Source organism: Lacerta agilis, chromosome 8, assembly GCF_009819535.1.
Source record: "Lacerta agilis isolate rLacAgi1 chromosome 8, rLacAgi1.pri, whole genome shotgun sequence".
Taxonomy (NCBI): domain Eukaryota; kingdom Metazoa; phylum Chordata; class Lepidosauria; order Squamata; family Lacertidae; genus Lacerta; species Lacerta agilis.
This window is the reverse complement of record NC_046319.1, coordinates 15,251,672-15,271,177: the sequence shown is the minus strand read 5'-3', so window position 1 is coordinate 15,271,177 and position 19,506 is coordinate 15,251,672. Positions and strand designations below refer to the sequence as shown.

General features: G+C 46.0%; 1 protein-coding gene across 2 annotated transcripts in view; it reads right to left on the bottom strand.

Annotated features, from left to right (window-relative positions):
• Nucleotides 1-258: 258 nt before the first annotated feature.
• Nucleotides 259-19,506, bottom strand: part of PLEKHN1 (pleckstrin homology domain containing N1) — a 54,466-nt gene continuing 35,218 nt past the window's right edge. The window contains exons 7-16 of one of the 2 annotated variants that reach the window (XM_033156278.1): nucleotides 17,379-17,528; nucleotides 16,473-16,553; nucleotides 8,511-8,580; nucleotides 7,810-7,964; nucleotides 7,017-7,202; nucleotides 6,025-6,294; nucleotides 4,993-5,142; nucleotides 4,404-4,628; nucleotides 4,043-4,091; nucleotides 259-2,849 (exon numbers count right to left, since the gene is read on the bottom strand). In XM_033156278.1, the coding sequence (XP_033012169.1) occupies nucleotides 2,659-2,849; nucleotides 4,043-4,091; nucleotides 4,404-4,628; nucleotides 4,993-5,142; nucleotides 6,025-6,294; nucleotides 7,017-7,202; nucleotides 7,810-7,964; nucleotides 8,511-8,580; nucleotides 16,473-16,553; nucleotides 17,379-17,528 (1,527 nt within the window). In that variant the 3' untranslated portion in view covers nucleotides 259-2,658. The remainder of the gene's footprint in view (nucleotides 2,850-4,042; nucleotides 4,092-4,403; nucleotides 4,629-4,992; nucleotides 5,143-6,024; nucleotides 6,295-7,016; nucleotides 7,203-7,809; nucleotides 7,965-8,510; nucleotides 8,581-16,472; nucleotides 16,554-17,378; nucleotides 17,529-19,506) is intronic. The other variant, XM_033156279.1, reaches the window with a different exon arrangement.

Genomic DNA, 19,506 nt, shown 5'->3' with positions numbered 1-19,506 from the left:
CAGATGGAACTCAAACCAGTTCTAATGATGTCATGCCATAAATTTAGGCCTCTGCTGCAGGTGTGAGTTGAATTGGGAAGTACTTTGAGATTCAACATGGGTTTGAAATGTTTTAGCATATACCATAAGGTCCTTTATTGGGGCCAGTTCAGGGGCCAAGACTGATCATCATCATCATAAAATTGGTACCATGGCTAGTAGTCACTGATAGTCTCATTCTCCATGAAATCAACTTAAATTAAGGAGCAAAAAGCTATGAACAGTTACATATATTAACTTTATTAACAGTATGGTCTTTCAAGAAAGTGTCAGGAGAACTGTACAGCATGTAAAATCCATTACATTTGCAACTTTGCTACAACACCTCGCCCCTCCTTATACACACACGCACACATATACAAACACACAAACGCAACCTCTCCACAAAATCTTTGAAAATGGGTCTGATGCAGCTGTGGTCTGAGCCCTGAACGTTTTGACACCCACCATCTTTTTACGAGCTCCTACTTCTGCTTTGTAAAAATAATTTTTTTTAAAAAAAATCCTTCTACTCTCACTGGGTCTAAAGCTACCCCTTCCTTGGAAATACAAAAAAAGAGACCTGCGGTTTAAAATACTGTACAGAAACAAGCATCCCCAAGTTGGTGTAACTCTGGACCAGCTGGAAAGATGCAAGGCAGTTCCAGGAGCACTCCACAGAGTTTTGTCAACAATCACACAACTGAATAGCATTTCTTCCTTCCCCCTTTCCCACTGCCCCAAGGCACCCGTGTTTACATATTAAATAAAACATCAAACAAAAAAAGCTACATGTAAACTTTGCTGGTTGCCATCTGTTTAAAGTAATATTTATTTTTATTTATAAAAAAGTTCAAGTAAAGACGACACACCAGGCCCTTTCCTGATGTGGCACCACCACAACATAATAAATCATCCAGTGAGGTTTTAATTGTTAAGAGTGCTGGACCAAGGTCTGGGAGTTCCTGGTTCAAATCCTCACTCAATCACAAAGGCCACTGAAGCTCCAGATTGCTAGGACAATGAAAGGATAGGCATGGCATGCCCTGAGCTCCTTGAAGGAACTGTGGGGTATAAATGCAATTTATAACAAATAATAATATAAGCAGACTTGACCTAATTGGTTGCAGGTCCCTGCTGTGGGTTTCAGAATTTAGAACCCTTGCAGTGCTTGCCTGTCCCACCAGGTTGGTACTGGAGCCTAGGATGAATGATAAATGCAAGCCCACACCAGCTCCTTTGGATGCAAAAGCACTCTTTTCTAAAGCAAAGATGGGGAACTGCTTGGACTGTCCAAATGCTGTTGGGCAAACAGAACTCCCAGTGGTCTCAACATCACCAGGAAGGCCAGAGTGGTCCCCCATCGCTGCTCAACACACGGCTCCTCCCTGAGGCTCCAGGGGGCCATGTCAGGCCCAGCAAACCTCTCAACTGAGTCCCAGAGCACCCGCCTTCTCAATTCCTCTCCCTGCACTACCACTGTGACTGCCTGCCTCAGTGCTGGCACTGGTGCTCCAGTGACCACCACCACCTTTTATTCTGAAATTTGCTCACTTACAGTGCTGCAAAAACCTGGCATAACGCCGTAAGCTGCAGGCACACAGAAGGTGCAACACCCAGCAGTGAACCGTGTAACATTTGAACAGGGCATATTCACCTGGGCATTGGATGGGCGTCTTTCCACCCACACGGGTCTTAGACAGGCAAGAACTAGCTCTTCCTCTTCTTCCCCAGGTGGCTGTTGTGAATGAAGCACATTCTGCACACGATCAAGGGAGGCACAGCCTCCTTGCTTATTGTGGAACATGCTATTCCTAAAAGGCAGAGGTCTGGGTTCCCCTGGTAAGCACTAAAGTATCAGGAGGATAGGAAGTGGCTGTCAGTGCCATTCCCTGCTGCACACATCTGTCAGTGTTGCAGTTTAACATTTTCAAATTATATATACCCATCAGCACACCTTCATTTTAGACTAAGCAGTTCCCTTGTTTTCATAATACTTCTCTTGCCACATCCACCCCCCCCCCAAAAAAAGAAAATTGTCGCAGCTAGCAAGTGACTTTTCTTCTTCCCCTTCTTGCATAAAATGGCAAGGTCCGTTGGTCGGATGCAAAAATGTGGGCTTCAGTCTCCACCAGCTGCAACAATGAGGGGTGCAGGGCCGATGGTTGTTTTTTTTTTTTTTTTCTTCATAACCACTGCCAAGAGTCCAGTGTCCCAACTGCAAGTCCACAAATGCAGGCACGGTGGATTGGATGTGTGTGTGTTGCTCTCATTGAAAGCCCAAGCTCCTTTTCCAGACCTGTTTCTCATAGCACCACAACAGAAAGTGAAGGAACAAATCAAAGCATAAAAGTGTGCCTAGAAATAACAGGAAGGGCCACTACCTTCTCTAGGATACAAAAACTTGTTACTTCCAGAGGAGCATCTTGTTTCTTTTTTTAAAAAAAGAAGAGGGGCCTGGGTAGCCTTGAGCTCAATTTTCCAATCCTTACATTGCCCCAGCAACAAAAGCAAGAGGACCAGAGGAGAGGCAGGCAGTCATGTTTCTTTCTGAAGCTCTCTGTTGCTGCCCTCAGTGCTTCAAGTCACCCCCACCCCCTTTTAAGCAGTGGTAGGTCTCAAGTTCTCTCCTCCCTGCTTTCAGCAATGGTAGATCTCGTTGTCAGAGACTGGCACCGTCCGTCGGGAACCTGAGCCCTTCGCCTCGGTCTCCCATATATTGTCATAACTGAAGTCGCTCTGGAAACTCTGGAGCTCGGCATAATCATGGTAGGCAGAGTCGAGGCGCTCTCGTCCACTGTCGGGCAGGTCGTACGTTTTGAGGCTTTCGTCTATAGAGGCAGTGGATAGATTGCGGGACAGGAATCAGACATAATATCTAGACATAAACATGGGGAGCTGCCTATTAAGGAGTACCTGCATGCAAATGCACCTATTTGAGGCCCAAGCTGGGCATCGGAAACCTTGTCCTCTGGCCTGCCATTAGCAAATGTTTGACTGACAGATACAGATCCCACAGTTGTGGAATTCCCTCCCGAGAGATGCACCAAGCTGCCTCCTCCTTTTGGTTTTAGACATGCTCTGGAAACCTTTCTACTCTGGGAATCTTTTTTTTAGGACTGACTGGTGTGTGGCCTTTTTCTAAAACCAAACCAACCTACGTCGCTTTGTTTATTTGCAAAGATTTCTATGCCACCATCACCATGAGAAAATTATCATGGCAAGATCCACAGTAAGATTACATTCATAAAACAAAATATAGTAAGTAAGTAAGTAAGTAAGTAAGTAAGTAAGTAGATCAGCTTAATACATTAAACATAGCAGAGATCACCCTTTAGGTAAAACCTGTGTGTAAATAGGTGAGTTTTAAGCAAGGGCCTAAATGCCACTCTGGACTCAGACCACACTTCCGCTTGTCCCTTGACTAAAAAGCACAGGTTGTTTGAGTGATTTCCCACTTATTCCGTGTTTTCTTGGCACAGGTCCAAGCAGTTTTGCCTTTGCCCCACTGCTTTCTCCCATAAAACCCACTGTTTAGCATTAAAGCGGAACAACTAGCACACTTTGCAAAACCTAATTGTGGTTTGTTCTGATTCAGCGCTAAAGCGCAGGTTTTCCTGGGGGAAAGCAGCAGGCAAATGGAAGTGTGGATGAGCCTTGTGTCTGGTCATTGGAACTCTCCCCATGGCACTCAACCTCGAGCCACACCCCCTTGCCACAAGTCGCACCTCTTCCTGGCCTTGCTTCACACCCTGTGCGCTTTTGCCTGGCCTGAATGTTACCTTGAGCTCCAAATATTGCCTCTTATGCGTAGAAACCATTCTATGGTCCGTTTGTTGCTCTGCTCCCTCTGCCCCACCCACCACTGGCATGTGGCTCTCACATGGTTGCTCAGGTGGGAATGCACTCCTCGGGAGGAAAAAAAAAAGTTCCCCACCCCAATTTATTCTTCTTTTTAAGAGTACTTGCAGCTGGGATTGTATTGTGAGACAGCCCAAGAAACCCAGGCCTCTGAGGGACTCACCTGAATGCAGCAAGGAAGTTGTCAGAAATTCATCCTGTGATAAGGTGCTCTAAATGGTGGAGGGAGAAGAGAGGAGAAATGAAGTCGGTGCTAGCAATGTCACTTAAATAATGCAGATGGAGTCCAGAGAGAAAAGAAATCTTAATAACCTCTAACCCAGGAGTTAGCAAAACCCAAACACACTAAAGCAGGTGTGTGGGAATCTCTGGCCCTCCAGGTGTTGCTGAACTACAACTCCCATCAGCCCCAGCAAGCATAGTCAAAAACCAAGGATGATGGGAGTTGTGGTTCAGCAACATCTGGAAGACCACAGGTTCCCCACACCTGCACTAAGGAGTACTCCCCTTTCTATTGTACTCACTGAGGTCAAACAATCGGTGTCTGGAGGAGGCATCACTGAGAAATTAAAAATGGACCCAGGCATGTTGCATCTCTTTTGAGGCGTTTGCTCTTGCCAGTGGTTGTCAGGCAGAGGTTGGGAGTTCTTCTTCTGCACCAGAGGATTATGGGAGACAGGGACAGACACAGGTATGGCTGGGTAGCCATTCTGCTGCTCCAAGGAGCTCTTTCCATGGTGTTTCATGAACTTCAAAGGAAAAGGAAACACGGCTATATTTAGCTGGTTACTCCAAGTGAAAGACCAAGGAAATTCTGTCTGACTCTACCTCTCATGAAGCTTTGTTTAAGGAACTGGTGGGAAACCTGTGGCCCTCCAGATGCAGTTGGAATTCATCTCCCAACAGAACTTTGAGAAAAGTTACTGATGCAGAAAAGCGAGGGGATGCCTCTTCTACAGATAAATACTTATTTAAGCTCAAAGGGGCTTGTACTTATTTCAATTTATGTCACACTGGTGGCTTTCCCCTCACAGCACACAATCTGGGGATTCCTTTGTTAAACTTTGGGGCTCTTTTTCAAGGGATCTACTGTCAACTTAACGTGCACAATACCTCTTCAAGGAAGTTTGGGTCTCCTGCTCTGTGCGAAGAAGGGGAATTTGGTGTATAAGGGTCAGCATACATAGGGGAGGATGGCAGAGGCACATTCTCCAGGTTAGTGGGAGCTGTGCAAGTTCCTCTTCGCAAGTTCCACGGCAGCAGCTACAGGAAGAGAAAAGAAGGTTAATGAATGTGATGCCTCACTGCTTGAGCAGAAATTGGTTGCAGGGAAAGGTTAGTGTATCTGCAACATCATATGCAATGCAGTGCATTCAGGGAATTACGATGTAAGCATTGGAGCACGGGAAGAAGCTGTATAAAATTACTACTGGTACTAGAAGGGGAGAACCTCAGGCCTGAGAGTTGAATTAGACTTATGAGTCACTTGTCACCTGAAAGTCTCCAAGTGACTTACAATGCATTTAAAACAAATATAAATGCATCATGCTATAACAACAGAACAAAACAACCCTCGTAACAGACAAAGGAAGTGTTGGAAGCACACCACTAACAAAACAACACCATCATAGTTTATCAAAGGCCTGGGGCAAAAAGTTACGTCTTTCCCTGGCACTGAGAAGATGTCAATGAAGGCATCAGGTGGACCTCACTGGGGACGGCATTCCACAGACAGCCACAACTGTAAAGCCCTCTCCCTTATCACACCTCTGAGCCTCCCTTGAACTACACTTAGTTCCTTTTTAAAAATGAACTTCCCAACCTCTGATTTATACTAGCAGCAGTTCCCCAGGTTTTCAGGCAGACATCTTTCCGAGCCCTGCCTGGACGTTGGCACATGTCCTGCCTCTGAGTTGCAATTCCTTGCTACCAACACAAGAGCCTGCTGGATCAGGCCAATGGCCCATCTTGTCCACCCAGATGCCTGTGGGGAAGCCTCAAGCAGGACCCAAGCACAAGGGGACTCTCCCCTGTTGTGGTTTCCAGCAACTGGCATTCAGAAGCATTGCCGCCTCTGACTGTGGAGGAAGAGCATAGCCATCATGGAGGCAGTTCGAACATCGGTCCCATCTCCTGGTTGCTTACATTGTTCACATCCAGATGCAATGGGGGAAGAGCAGGATGGTGGTGTTGCTGCACCACGGCGGAGTACGGCTCATTGTACACTGGAGAAAGGACTTCTCCACTGGGATGCTCTGGGATGAGCTGGAAATGGTTCCTTTCCCCATCCTGGCTGTGGGGTTGTGGCTGCTGGGCCAGTGGCCCACATTTCCCTTTGGATTTTCGAGAGCTTCCTTTCCTTTTCAGCTCAGCTTTTGGCATCCCTGTGCTTGTCGCGACTGGCTTTCCTGGACACTGAGAAGAAAAGGAGAAATAATGTGATTTGGTTATATGAGAACCAAGCTCCATGTATGTATTCTCCTCTAACATGATGGTGGTGGATTACGTTCTTCCATCCTGTCCCCTAGTTATATCTCCTTGCTGTAATTTCCTCTTCGGTCCCGGCTCTCACTGTGTCATTTTAGTTTAGTTTTATTAAACATTTATTCATTAAATTTATGCTTGCCTGCTTTTTTATTTTAAAAGATTTACACACCGCTTAATTGTAAAACCCTCCAAGTGGTTTACAAAAATAATAAAACAATGAAATGTTCAGTAAAATAGTTAAAAGCAACCAACATTTTAAAAAAGTTATTAAAATCAGCAACAAGCTAAAAGCCTGATTAAAATCCATTTCAACATTCTGCATGTCTGGAGAGGCTTGCCTAAACAAAAATCTTGTTAGCAGGCTCCAAAAAGGGTACAACAAACTCTCCCAAGCAAAAACCAGAACAAAAGAGAAAGCCATGCAAATTTGTTTAATTTACTGAATTCTCAGAATTTAATGTTTCTTGATGCAGAATTAGGATTACTATGTTAGAGATCCCACCCCCTGTCACAGAGTATATACAAGCCCTGGTGGTCAGGATTCAACCAGGATCCTGAACATCAAGGATCCTGCTCATAAAGGAGGTGGCATGAAAACCACTTCATGTTGCAGCTTATCTGGGCATCTAATTTCCAAAAAATTTACCTACCCGGACTGGTTGAGCCTGGGAGTCATCAGCTAGTCGGCATTCTGGCATCACACCAAAAGACTGCCTCTCAGAAAGGGAGCCTGCACTGTTCTGGGAGTGATGTGTGGATGTTGCCCCCTTCCCTCCTGATGCCCAGGAGTTTGTTCGGCCATCAGACGTGAGTGAGCCTCTCCCGCTTCCTGAGAACTGAATCAGCAAACAAGGAAGAGAAGGATAGGGTTCTTGGTTATTAAATATTGCATAGTTACAGCTGACTTTCTTCAGGCCAATGTGATACAGAAAGACAGAGTGCTGGCTACTGGCAACAAAGACCCAGGTTCAAATCTTACCCAGTTATGGATTTATCTGGCACAATCTACCTCTCAGGGCTGTTGTTAAGGGAAAGTGCAATTAACGGACTGAAAAGTGCAACAGGAATGGTACACAATAAACGTGAAAGACATTTCACACAATTAATAATGTAAGAAGAGCCCTGTTGGATCAGGTCAGTGGTCCATCTAGCATCCTGTTCTCGCATTGGCCACCCAGATCCTCATTCTGTCACACACTGGCCTGATGAAGAAATAAAACCCACACCGATCTGGGACCACTTTTGCTCTCAGACTCCCACGGAATGGTATGACACTTGTAGGATGCAAAAGTGACACAGCCACTGGAACACTACATCATCTCTGCTCCCACTTTGACGGGTATGTAGCTGGTGCACAATAAATGGATGGGGAAACAGTCAGTTCCTGAGTATTCTGCATAGGTTGTTTTGTTTTAAGCAAGCGGGGAGTCTGTGGAACCTTACCTGAGCCAGGTGGTGTGGCTTTGGTCCTGAGAAGCTCTCCGATCCAGAAAGGGAGGAATCAGCATTACGGAACTGAGCTGTCTTAAGGCAGTACAGCCATTCTTGGTAATCGTCATAGCTGGGGCAAATCACCCGAATGGAGTTAATTAAACGGCCTGAAAATAAAATAAATTACATTGCCTTGACCATGGTTCACTTGGGATGTCACACCGGACCATGGTTTGCAAGCTCCTTTCAAAAACCATGGTTGGGAAGATCTGCTTTATTTACCCACTTAACCCAGTCCTGTCTGACTGGCGGTGGCTCTCCAGTACCTCTCAATCTCCAGGACCTTCCCTGTCACCAGCTCTTTGATCCTTTTAACAGGAGATGCCGCTGGGGATTAAACCTGGGGCCTTCTACATGCAAAGTATGTGCATTACTACTGGGCGAGATCAGTGGCTCCTTGATGATTTCTCACTCTGGATTGCTACTTCTTTAGAACAAACCATAGTTAAAGCTTCCTTAACCACAGTCTGAATAGAGCCTATGATTTCTCCATTCTCTTTCGAATGCTGCTTTCCCCCCTAATCCTGCCTTGTAGAGAAGTGTCCCTTCAACGACTTGGTCTAATTACCTAAGGCACCACAATTTCTACCACCTCCTCTGCCTGAAATTAAACAATCCCCTTCTCACTTCTATGCTTGTGATTTGTGGCATACCTTCTATTAGGAAAGATGTTTTCTCGTTTTCTTCAAATTGCACCTGGATTGCATTCAGAGGCAGTTCTCCCTGTTGGCAGAGGGGGTTAGGGTGGGGATTAGTAAATTTGAAAGAAAAAAATTAACACACACCTTCCAAGCCTGAGTTTCCTCCTGTTGAAAATATTTTAAAATAAATAAGCAAATGCTGTTGAACTAAACTGGAAAACACGTTACTCGCCTATGGAAAATTAAAAATCGATTGAGGAGATTCACTATGGGTGCCTCCAGACTGTCAGTATATTGCAGGAGAGATCTGCACACACACCAGAACTTTAGGATCAAGCAATTAAAGTGTATTAAAGCACCCTGTGTGCATGGTTTTTTGTTTAAGTGGGTTTAATTGCGCTAGGATAACAGACTGTGGTTTGGAAAGTGACAGGGAAATACATGGAACACTGTAAGATGAGTGAATGACTTCTCCATGCAGTGTATAGCTGAACTGTGGAACTCTCTCCCTCAGGAAGCACGAATGACTGCCAACCTAGATGGCTTTAAAAGAGGATTGGACAAATGTGTGGGAGGACAAAGCTATCCATAGCTACTAGCCATGACGACTATGCTCTGCCCTCCACTGAATGCCAGTCGCTAGGAATCACAGGTAGGCAGAAAATTGTTGACCTCATGTCCAGCTTGTAGGCTTCCCATGCGATTCTGGTTGGCCACTGTGAGAACAGGATGCTGGATAAGATGGCCTGATCCAGCAGGCTCATCTTATGTTCTTACCAGTGAGGTGTGTAAGCACCCTGCAAAGGAATCAAGGGGCTTTGCCAAGGTCCTTTTTTATTGAGCACAAATCATGATGAATGCACATGTTGGTTATCCTGGTGATTATACGCGATCCTTGCTTCCAGCGCTACATGTGCCTACTGAAGTTTTGGGGTGGACACACTGCATGCCCCATAGCTTCCTGCTGGCATCCTGTAATTTTTTATACCACAAACATTCTGGTTTGTTTTTTTGTCCTACTTTTGTTGTGCTATAGCGCAAGAGCAATAATGCACTCACATTGGGGAAGCATCACAGATAATCTAATAAAGTGGAATGATGCGTTGGCAGTCCTGTATAAATCTACCACTAATGCGCTATTGCCGACAAAGCTATGGTTTTCCCAGTAGTAATGTACAGAAGTGAGAGCTGGACCATAAAGAAGGCTGATCGCCGAAGAATTGATGTTTTTGAATTATGGTTCTGGAGGAGACTCTTGAGAGTCCCATGGACTGCAAGAAGATCAAACCTATCCATTCTCAAAGAAATCAGCCCTGAGTGCTCACTAGAAGGACAGATCCTGAAGTTGAGGCTCCAGTACTTTGGCCACCTCATGAGAAGAGAAGACTCCCTAGAAAAGACCCTGATGTTGAGAAAGATGGAGGGCACAAGGAGAAGGGGACGACAGAGGATGAGATGGTTGGACAGTGTTCTCGAAGCTACTAACATGAGTTTGGCCAAACTGCGAAAGACAGTGAAGGATAGGCGTGCCTGGCGTGCTCTGGTCCATGGGGTCACGAAGAGTCGGACACGACTGAACGACTGAACAACAACAAAATGCGCTATTATTGCATCAATGATATGGAATACACCTGCAAAAAAAAACCCTCACCAGTCTGAAGGGGCCCAGGACGATTTTTTGTTTTCATACAACTGCCCCGTAAACAGATCAGAACAAATGCTCAATAGAAATCAAATAGTTTAAACCCCCATGTAAGCTTTGAGCAAACAAATTGAGATAGGCCACCCAGAAGCATCATGATAGCGCCTCCAGTCACTATTTTATGGGAGAAATTCTAGTACATACTGGTTTGGGTATTTTATGAGTTTCCCTAGCACAACAAATCTACCTTAAAAAAACACCCCAGACATTTTGCAGTTAGGGAAGTTATCTGCCCATGTTATCTATATAATAATAAACATTGGCAATTAAAAAAAATCTAAATGCTTCTACTCCAAAGCATAGCCTTAAAAAGCTGGGTCTCTGTCTTGATTCTATGTTGTCAAAGAGGAAGCAACCACATACAAGAGGTGCCTATCAGGATGCTCGAGGGAGCTCTAACGTTTGCAGATCTATTTGTATTTTTAAACGAAGAGAATCCCCAAAACAGCTGAAAGAGAATTGAGCATGCTCAGTAGCAAAAGAATGTTTGTGGGCAAGGGGGAAAGGAATGGGGTATGTGCTCAGCTCTTGTTTGTGGGTTTCCCACAGGCATCTGGTTGGCCACCATGAGAACAGGATACTCACTGGGCTGATCCAACGGCCTGGATCTTCTTACTTGAAAATATGTGGACACTTAGACAATACGTAATGCAGCCTCAGAGGGATTAGGGAAGGAGGGGGCTTTAATGCTTAGCTGTTTCCTTTGACAAACACAAACATAATTAGGCAAATCAAGGTCACTAGTTTGCATAATTTATGCAGGTTACAGAATCCAACTGTTGGTGCATGGACTAGACAGAGCCCTCCAGTGGGGTGGGGAGGCTTTCTGATTTACTTTCTTTCTTAGTATCCAATAAAGGTCATGCCTGACTGGCACACTTAACAGAAGCACCCCACACTGCAACAATTTGTTGCAGGTCTCACTAGTGTGTTTACCGGGGGGGGGGGGGGGAACCAGTTGCAACAGATAGACTCTCTGCACTTTGTTCTCTGAGACTCCCGAGTCATTGTCCCAGCCTTAGTTGGTCCCCAAACATTGTTTACTCTCCAATACAGTTTGCTCAGGATAACGGCAGCAGAGGACTCAAGTTTGACTTTCCAAGTGACCTCAGTTAAGACGAGGATCTTGGAAAGACCAAAGTTCTGCATGAAGATTGAACAAAACAAAGTGTGTGTCTGCGCAAGAGGCAGAAGCCAGGAGGAAGACAGAGGTGAAAGGCAAATTCAGAGAAAAATACGTGAGAAGGATTTCTGGAGGTGTCTCAGTTACTAAAACAGCCATTCCAGAACTGAGAAGGGATACAAGAATAGAGGCGGGGGTCTTTCCTAACCCTACCTGGAGATGCTGGGGATTGGACATGAGACATTTTGCATGCACAGGTGCTCTACCACTGTATTACAGCCCTTCCTGAAATTACATTGTGTGGATTGTTGAGGGAAAAACTCTGCAAGCATGAGCAGCACCGAGACCACAATAAGCTGTCTTATGGAAGCGCCCAGTGTATTGGGGAGAGCCAGAGGGTACCCATCTGTCCACATGGCACCTCCTGCCCTCCCAAAACTGCACCCAGCTATCTGGTGCCACCCCTGACGTCAAAGGAATCCTTGCCTCCCCTGGGAAAACAAACCATTCCCTGCTGAGGTGTGTCACTTCAATTAAGCCAGTCCAAAGCACCATTAAAAGGATTGTTTCCCTGTGGAGCTTGCTCTGACAGGAAAATCCAGGAAGCCCCGGCGATTCCTCACTGCCCCACAAGAGGCTTTGGCTGGCACAGGTTTTGCTGAGCAAGAGGCGTTCTCTGCCATGGCATGCAAAGGCAAGAGCCTCCCTCCAACCTCGATGACAGCCCTAGCTCCCAGGGCAGATGTGGCGCAAGCCTGGCAAGCCTCATTCATAAGATGCCTGACGTGACTGCTCAAGAGGGCAAGGCCGAAGCACAGTGTCAGATCTGGAAGCAGAGGCCTGCAAAGACATGGACACATTTGCAAAGTGCTAAGGCTCTCCCTAGATTCTTATGAGGGCGCTGTTTGCACTTGGGTTCTGCCTATGGGAAGTGTTAAGTACTTGGTGTCTAGTCACACTGGGTGGACTGCATTCATTGCCGCACACACCATCGCTTGCACCAAACCCAAAGTGACCTAATTTAGTTTTGTTTTCTTTCTTCTGTTCAATTGGCAACGCACAAAGCCGGTCCGGATTCCAGCACTGTTGAGCAGGAATGAGGAATTCATGTGCAGAAGGGCGATGCCAAGCCCAGGCATGCCCCTGGAAAGCCAAGTTCCTGCAGTGGCATCACAGGTGGATGATGCACTGGGCGACACAGGGCTGAATGTTTGCACAGCTGCACCTCTGCATCGAGCTCTGCTATAAAGCCAGATCCTACAGTACAGAGGGCCGACATGACTGCCTGTGGAAGTTGACCTATTAGGACAAATAAGGCCTTCCATCTGCCTTCTGCCAATCCCCGCCTACCAGCTAGCTTACTTACAACCAATTGGGGTGGCTCAGCCTGTCATTGGCTCTGGCTCCACCTACTGCTGGTCTCTCTTCTTTCCGCCCCATAGGCACCAGCTACCACTGGATGACTACTGTCATTACAGTGAGCTTGCTCGTGTTTTGGGGATGTCGCATCATGGACTCTGGATGCACCCAGGTGTCTCCCACATCCAAATCCATATAGTTTAAAGGTGAAGCAAAGCTGCTCAGCCACAGATAAAAATTCCCACGGTGAAATTTTAGCATGTTGTGGGTTTTTCCTAATGCCAGGGACTGGACCTGGAACCTTTGGCATGCAGAGCAGAAGCTCCAGTCCTTTCCCTTCATACTGTCCTGCCTCATGCCCAATCCACGCACACAGAGGCTCTTACGTGCAAGTAAGCAAGATGTTAATCAAGCAAGCAATGGTACAGGACAGGCAGCGGACACAGAGTTCAGCAGACACAATTCAGGAATCAGGCAAGATGTTCAGAACCAGACAGAAGCAACAAAGGTGTCCCAACAGTTTCCACCCACCAACCTGCCAACCTTTCAAAGAGGAGGTGTAACCACATCCCTCCCCAGCATCCATGGAGATGCTCTGTGGGAGGTCAGGGGGGAGGAGTCAGCATCCCTGCTCCCCCATTCAAAGTGTCTGAAGTCTTGCTACACCAGGAACAGCCCCCTCTTCAGACCCTTGTTCTGACCAATCATGTCCTGCTCTGTTTCTTCCTCCGCCTTGGGCCTGCCAACCCAAACCCAAACCTGACAGCAGTGCAAGGCTCATGGCAACTACTATGCGGATTTGGTCCTCCATGATCAGCAGGGAAACAAAGACCACTGTTTGAAACCCTGGACAGCTGCTGCCAGTTTAGACAATACATACTGAGGCAGATGAACCAAGGCAGCTTCCTATATTCTTACGTTCCCAAGAGGGGAAATGCAGACTGCTAGCTTCAAAGGAGGTTTCTATCACCACTGTCAGAGGCAGCATACCTCTCAGTAGCAATCCTGGGAATCACAAATGGGGAGATTTGTGTTCGGTTGTTATCCTGGCTCTAGTTGGCCACTGTGAGAACGGGATGGGGAGAACTTTGGCACACTTGGTTTGGAGAAACATGTTACGCTTTCACTTCTGTTTTGGTGTCACGGCTGTTTTTCCTGTTCCTCTTATCATGATGCCAAGGTCTCCATCTAAAGCAGCAAATATGTGCACAAAGGTCTGAGCAGCTTCTTCAGAGCAGACACTGACACGGTATGCCATCCAGCCTGACCCACCATGGCTGCTCTACGGTGTGCATGAAACATACCACAACTGCTGGGTTGTGATGAATATGTAAGCCTAGCAGGACCCAGATTAACAGGCAATAATGGGCCTCTGGTCTGATCCAGCAGCCAGGCTCTTCTCATGTTCTTAATACTTAAATCATGTCTTTGTTGCTGCAGTCTTCAGCTTTGCCTTGAAGGCGGTCAAAGGTGGCTCTAGGGAATGGGAAGCCACCCAATTCAGCTGGCTGTCCGTGACAGTTGGACCATAGCACATTACACCCCACAAAACCACAGACATTTTTCCCCCTGTAACAACTGCCCAGCAAAGTGATCAGAGAATCCTAACCGCTGTAAGGATTTGCTATTTTAAAAGGTATCTCAAGATTGGTTCTGCCTCCTGTAACCAGAAGCAATGTGAAGACTTCATTGAATCCAAGGGCTCATCCTCTCAAGTGTACATTTTGAGCTCAGTTCTGCATGCCAAAGTATAAAATGTACAAGGAGTGGGCACATAGGGTGGCATCTACTCTACCTCAGAGTAGACCCACTGCCATTAATGGACATGACTAAGGGCTCATCCACACTTCTGCTTTTTCCTGCACCAAGCTTCTGCCGTGCCTTTTATGCACAGATCGAAGCGGATTTCTGTTTCCCCAGTAAAACCCGCTCTTCAGCACTGAGGAAAACCTGATTGACACTTCCTCCAATTCAGCACGTATCTGAAGAAGTGTGCATGCACACGAAAGCTCATACCAGGAACAAACTCAGTTGGTCTCTAAGGTGCTACTAGAAAGAATTTTCGATTTTGTCCAATTCAGCAGTAAAGAACAGGTTTTCCTGGGGGAAAGAGGTGGAAGTCTGGATGGGCCCTAATTTAGGCCCATTAATTTCAATGGTTCTACCCAGAGCTGGGCTTAGCTGCATTCAATCCATATAAAGGTCCTTTGCTGAAACAAAGGGAAAAGGACCCCTGGCAGGAATTTATTTTTTTTAAGGTACATGTTCCGGATTTATTTAGTTTCTAAACTGTAGTCACCTTCCCATTAAAATCAAAGCAATTTATAATAGAAACTTCTAAAAAAATTTTTTTTAAGAGAATATAAAATAATATGTTCATGGGTAAAATCGTAAAAATCAAAACAGAGGCAGAACAACCCAGTCACCCAGTAAGCTTTCTGGTCCTAGTACAATCTCTCTAAATAAGCCCTGGGTTACGCAGAGCCAATTCACTGCCAGGGCCCCACTGCTGATGCTTCCACTGGTGCCCCACCCTTTTAGTGTGTGTCCCCCCACCCACCCACAAATGGCATGGCACTCTGAGCACCAGGCAGTGAGATATAGCCACTCTTCCCAGAATGCCCCTCGCCTAGCATTGCTCTGAGGAAATTCCTGCTTCGAGCATTACTGCTGATCCATCCACCAGGGCACACAGACAGAGGAGAGGGCCCCTGAGAGGACTTTACCCAGATCTTCCTCAGCCCTGTAGCTGGTTCTTTATGGGTGAGTAAGGATTTGAACCCTGGCCTCTCAGGTTGTAGCCTGACACTCTAACTACCACTATACCACACTTGTTCCACATAGATGTAGGCATGCAGAGCAGCATTCAGCAATGCAAGCCTCCAACTGTGAGTATGAAGTGATACAGCCAGGCCAACACTGCCTCCATGAGAAGGAGGCCACAGATGGGCTTGGCCTTTGAGCCTTGAGTGAGGTCACTTCTCCAGCTTCAAAGGAACGCAAATGGAGCCACCGCCCTTCTGGTTCCGAGACAGCTTAACCACAAATATTCAGAAGCCATAGCCGGCTTTCCAAGCAAGTGGACGAAAATATATTCCACGCTGGCCAACTTTACCCTCAGTCTCCCACCCTTTTTTTAAAAGGAGGTGGCAGCAAAGTGTTTCCTTTGCCAACAGCACTTACAGCCAAGGACACAAACGCTGGCTGACTTGTCGAGCAGAGGCTGATGAAGCCAGCTCGCCAGACAGGAAGCACAGGCCAGGGCAGAAGAAGCAGAAGAGGTGGAGCGTAGTAGCAGCCCTCAGTCACCTCTGCCACAGACTCAAGTCGCTGATCTGTCTTATGGGTTCATTGGCAACGGCTCTGCCTGGATAGCCCTATAGGACAGCTGCATATTCTTGCATTGCATATTCCGCAGGGTCCATTCCAACTCTACTGTACGTCAGAAATAGAGAATGGTGTTCAACTATGTTTTACTCAGAGCAGTTTTAGAAACTGAGATATGAAAGCTAGGAGCTCAATGGCACCTTAAACCTAGGTTATGGGCGCAACAACGGAATGTCTAGGTGTGCTTTTTTATAACAAGAATACAAAGCTGAAAATGAATGAACTGCAGCTAAAATACAGGTATTATGTTCGTTTTTCACATGGTCTAGTCCTTCCCCTGCCCACTGCCCTAATATTCTTCAGAGGGTCTCTTCTCTAGTCTTCAGAGAGTAGCTGGAAGTGGGGAGGCAACATTAAATAAAGGGTGTACAGAGGTGTGTATGGAGTGGGGGGAAGCTCCTACCTTAAAGTAGAGGCCGTTGCGTTCTTCGGATACTATAACCAGGGTGGAAGGGTAGAGGATCAGTAGTCGGTCATGCTGCTCCTATTAAGAGACCAAGAAGATCAAGGTTCATATGGAGCTGAAATTGAAGATTCAACCTGCCTAACTACTTGATGAAGCCAGAAGTGCAGAAGGTACCAAAGAGATACAGAATTAGGAACATTGGAAGCTGCCTTATAACTGAGTCAGACAATTGATCCATTTAGCTCTATACTGTCAACACTGGCTGGCAGTGGCTCTCCAGGGAGTTTTTCCCAGTCATACGTGGAGAAGCAGGGGATTGAAACTGGGACGGGTCTTTATGAAAGCTGATGCTCTACCGCGGAGCCACAGCCTTTCCCTTACAACAAAGGAACACAGGAAGTTGCTTTACACAGAGTCAGACCCTAGCTCAGTATTGTCTATGGTGACTGGCAGTGGCTGTCCTGGGAACTGCAGTTTGTTAAGAAGTTGGGAATTGTAGCTCTGTAACCAGTAAATGACAGCTCCCACGATTCTTTGGGGAAAGCCATGACTGTTAAAGTAGCTCTAAATGTATGGCGTGGATGTAACTCCCAAGTCTGGAGCTGACCTTAATCCTTTTTGGAGTTTCTGAAAGACCTGAGCTCCTCTGCGAAGAAAACAAACAAGCAACAGATTGGTGATACCTGAACCTGCTACGCCAAAAGAACCCCAGCTTCCTTGCACTTCAGTTATAATAAAATTCCTGACGTTTGTCAAGGGAACCAGTTTGCAGTACCACAGCTCCTATACCAATCAGCTGTGTCAATCACTGGAATTTACTAGCAGCAAAATAATAAAAATAATGATGAAACTTAAATATACTCTGTGTGGTGTGGATGAAGCCTTGGTCATTGAGGGTCCTACCTGAAAGGGCAAGTGTTGCAGCTTCACTTTAGAGACGCAAAGGATGTCGCCTAGAGACTCCCGCTGGGTGCCTCTCCACTCTTGCACGGCGGCATTCTGCACAGACCACCTCAGCTGCTCTCTTCCAATGGAGCTCTGCTTCCATTCATTCTAAAGGGGGAGGAAGCACGACAATGAACCGTCTGCCTTGGCTCAGTGCTGAGCACAGTGGGTGGCTTGCCGGCAAGACCGCTATATCCGTAGTATGCCATTTAGAGACTTGGCATGATTAAGTGGTATACTAATAGCTCAAATAAATAATATTTTTTTATTTTGAAAACTTCTTTATTTAAGCAATTGATATACCGCTTTAATCACACCAAGTCTCTAAGCAGTGAACACAATTAAAAATAATTACAACAGATAAAATCAGCCCTAAGAACAGTAACCTTCCTTAAATTGCCTGCTGAGCTAGAAAAGCCTTTGTCCCACACCTGAAGTTCAGCAAGGTGAGGGCCTCTGTGACCTCAGCTGCAAAGTAGCTCCACAGAGTTGGGCCCACAACACTTCTGGCGAAGTAAAAGCTGTGTGTCTGAGACATGGAGAATAGTTAACAGAGGGTCCTCAGAAGATCTTGGTGATTGGGCAGAGATATAAGGGATCAGGTGGTCCCTAAGGTATCCTGCACCCAAGCCACTAAGGGTGTTCCAAATTAATACAATAATTTATTATAGTCAGCCAGTGCAAGCTTTTTAGTACTGGTGCTATGGGCTGGCAGTGGTTTGTCCCCACCAACAATATGGCTGCAGCATTTTTTCCCCTAACCAGCTGTAGCTTCTGGGCCTTATGGTACTGCAGATGTAGGGCCTTTTAGGTTGTGGCATCTGCCCTCAGGAACACGCTCGGCAGCCGCAAACAATGGTTGCTTTTAAACATCATGGAGGGGGGTGAACGCACATTTTTTGCAGCATTTCTCCAGACTGCAAAGTTTTAATGTGCCGTTCTGTTATTTATTTATTGTTTTATTGATTTTTTTGTGGTAAGTACATTTTGGTTTTAAGATAAACCGCTTAGGGATCATAGATGTCAAAGCGATATGAAGTTATTAACTGATTTGTTTTTACATTTTTTATTTACTTTAAAAAATATGTGTTCTTAACTGCAATCAAGCTGCGTACAACAAATATACTACAGAAAAGGTAAAAATAAGTTAAAACGATGAAATCAGACTTCAGTTGAAACGCCTACTGGAACAACAACAAAAAAGATCTTCAGTGGGCGTCAGAAGTTCAACAGGGAGGGAGGCTGTCTGATCTCAACTAGGAGGGCATTCTGTAAAACTGGGCCCACAATTCTGAATGCAGAAAGGCTTCTGGTAGATGTGAGTTGTGCATCTGAGCTGTGGGGGACCACTACCTGTAAAACCAATTACCCTGCTGAGTGGAGGTATGCAAACACCAGGTACCAGGTAGTCCCAGCTCACAGGTGGTCAACGGCAGCTATTGCATCAGTGGTTGCTGTTGCCACTATCTCTTCTGCGGTTCACTATTCAAGAGATACCCAGGCAGGCATTTGAGATCAAGTGTATCTGCCATTATTACTGCAATAGGCTCTTTCTTTCTTTCTTTTCTTTTTTTAAAAAAGCATATATTCCATTTTCTGTTTCACTGTAGTTAGAACATTTTGGGGGAAACATGCTTTGAGATAAAGTACAGATAGCATGCCACAGACAGTCGCTACCTGCCCACTGTTGACTGACTTCCCTAAAAAAAACACTTGAGGGAAATAAATAGGATCTAAAACCAGTTATCCTGGTTTCCGCTTTAAATTCTTTTGTGACAAACCGTTTGTCAATGCTTTTCAACCTGGAACATTTCCCCCTTTATACAGCTACGGAAGCAGCCACTGCAACAAAGACTGAGCTGTCCGGAGGCAGACTGGAAATAGTGAGGAATGGGAAAACCCCCCCACCCCACCCCACATTAACCTGCTCCCTCTCTCTTTCTCTTTCGCTCTCTCCCCACATAGTGTCCAGGAAAGGATTGCTCACCCTGGGAAACAGACTGAAAGAAGCCAGTTTCACAGCACAGAAGAGTTTTCCTGCTAAGGTATTTACAGGGGCAAGAACAAAACCGGCAGGCCTCACCTG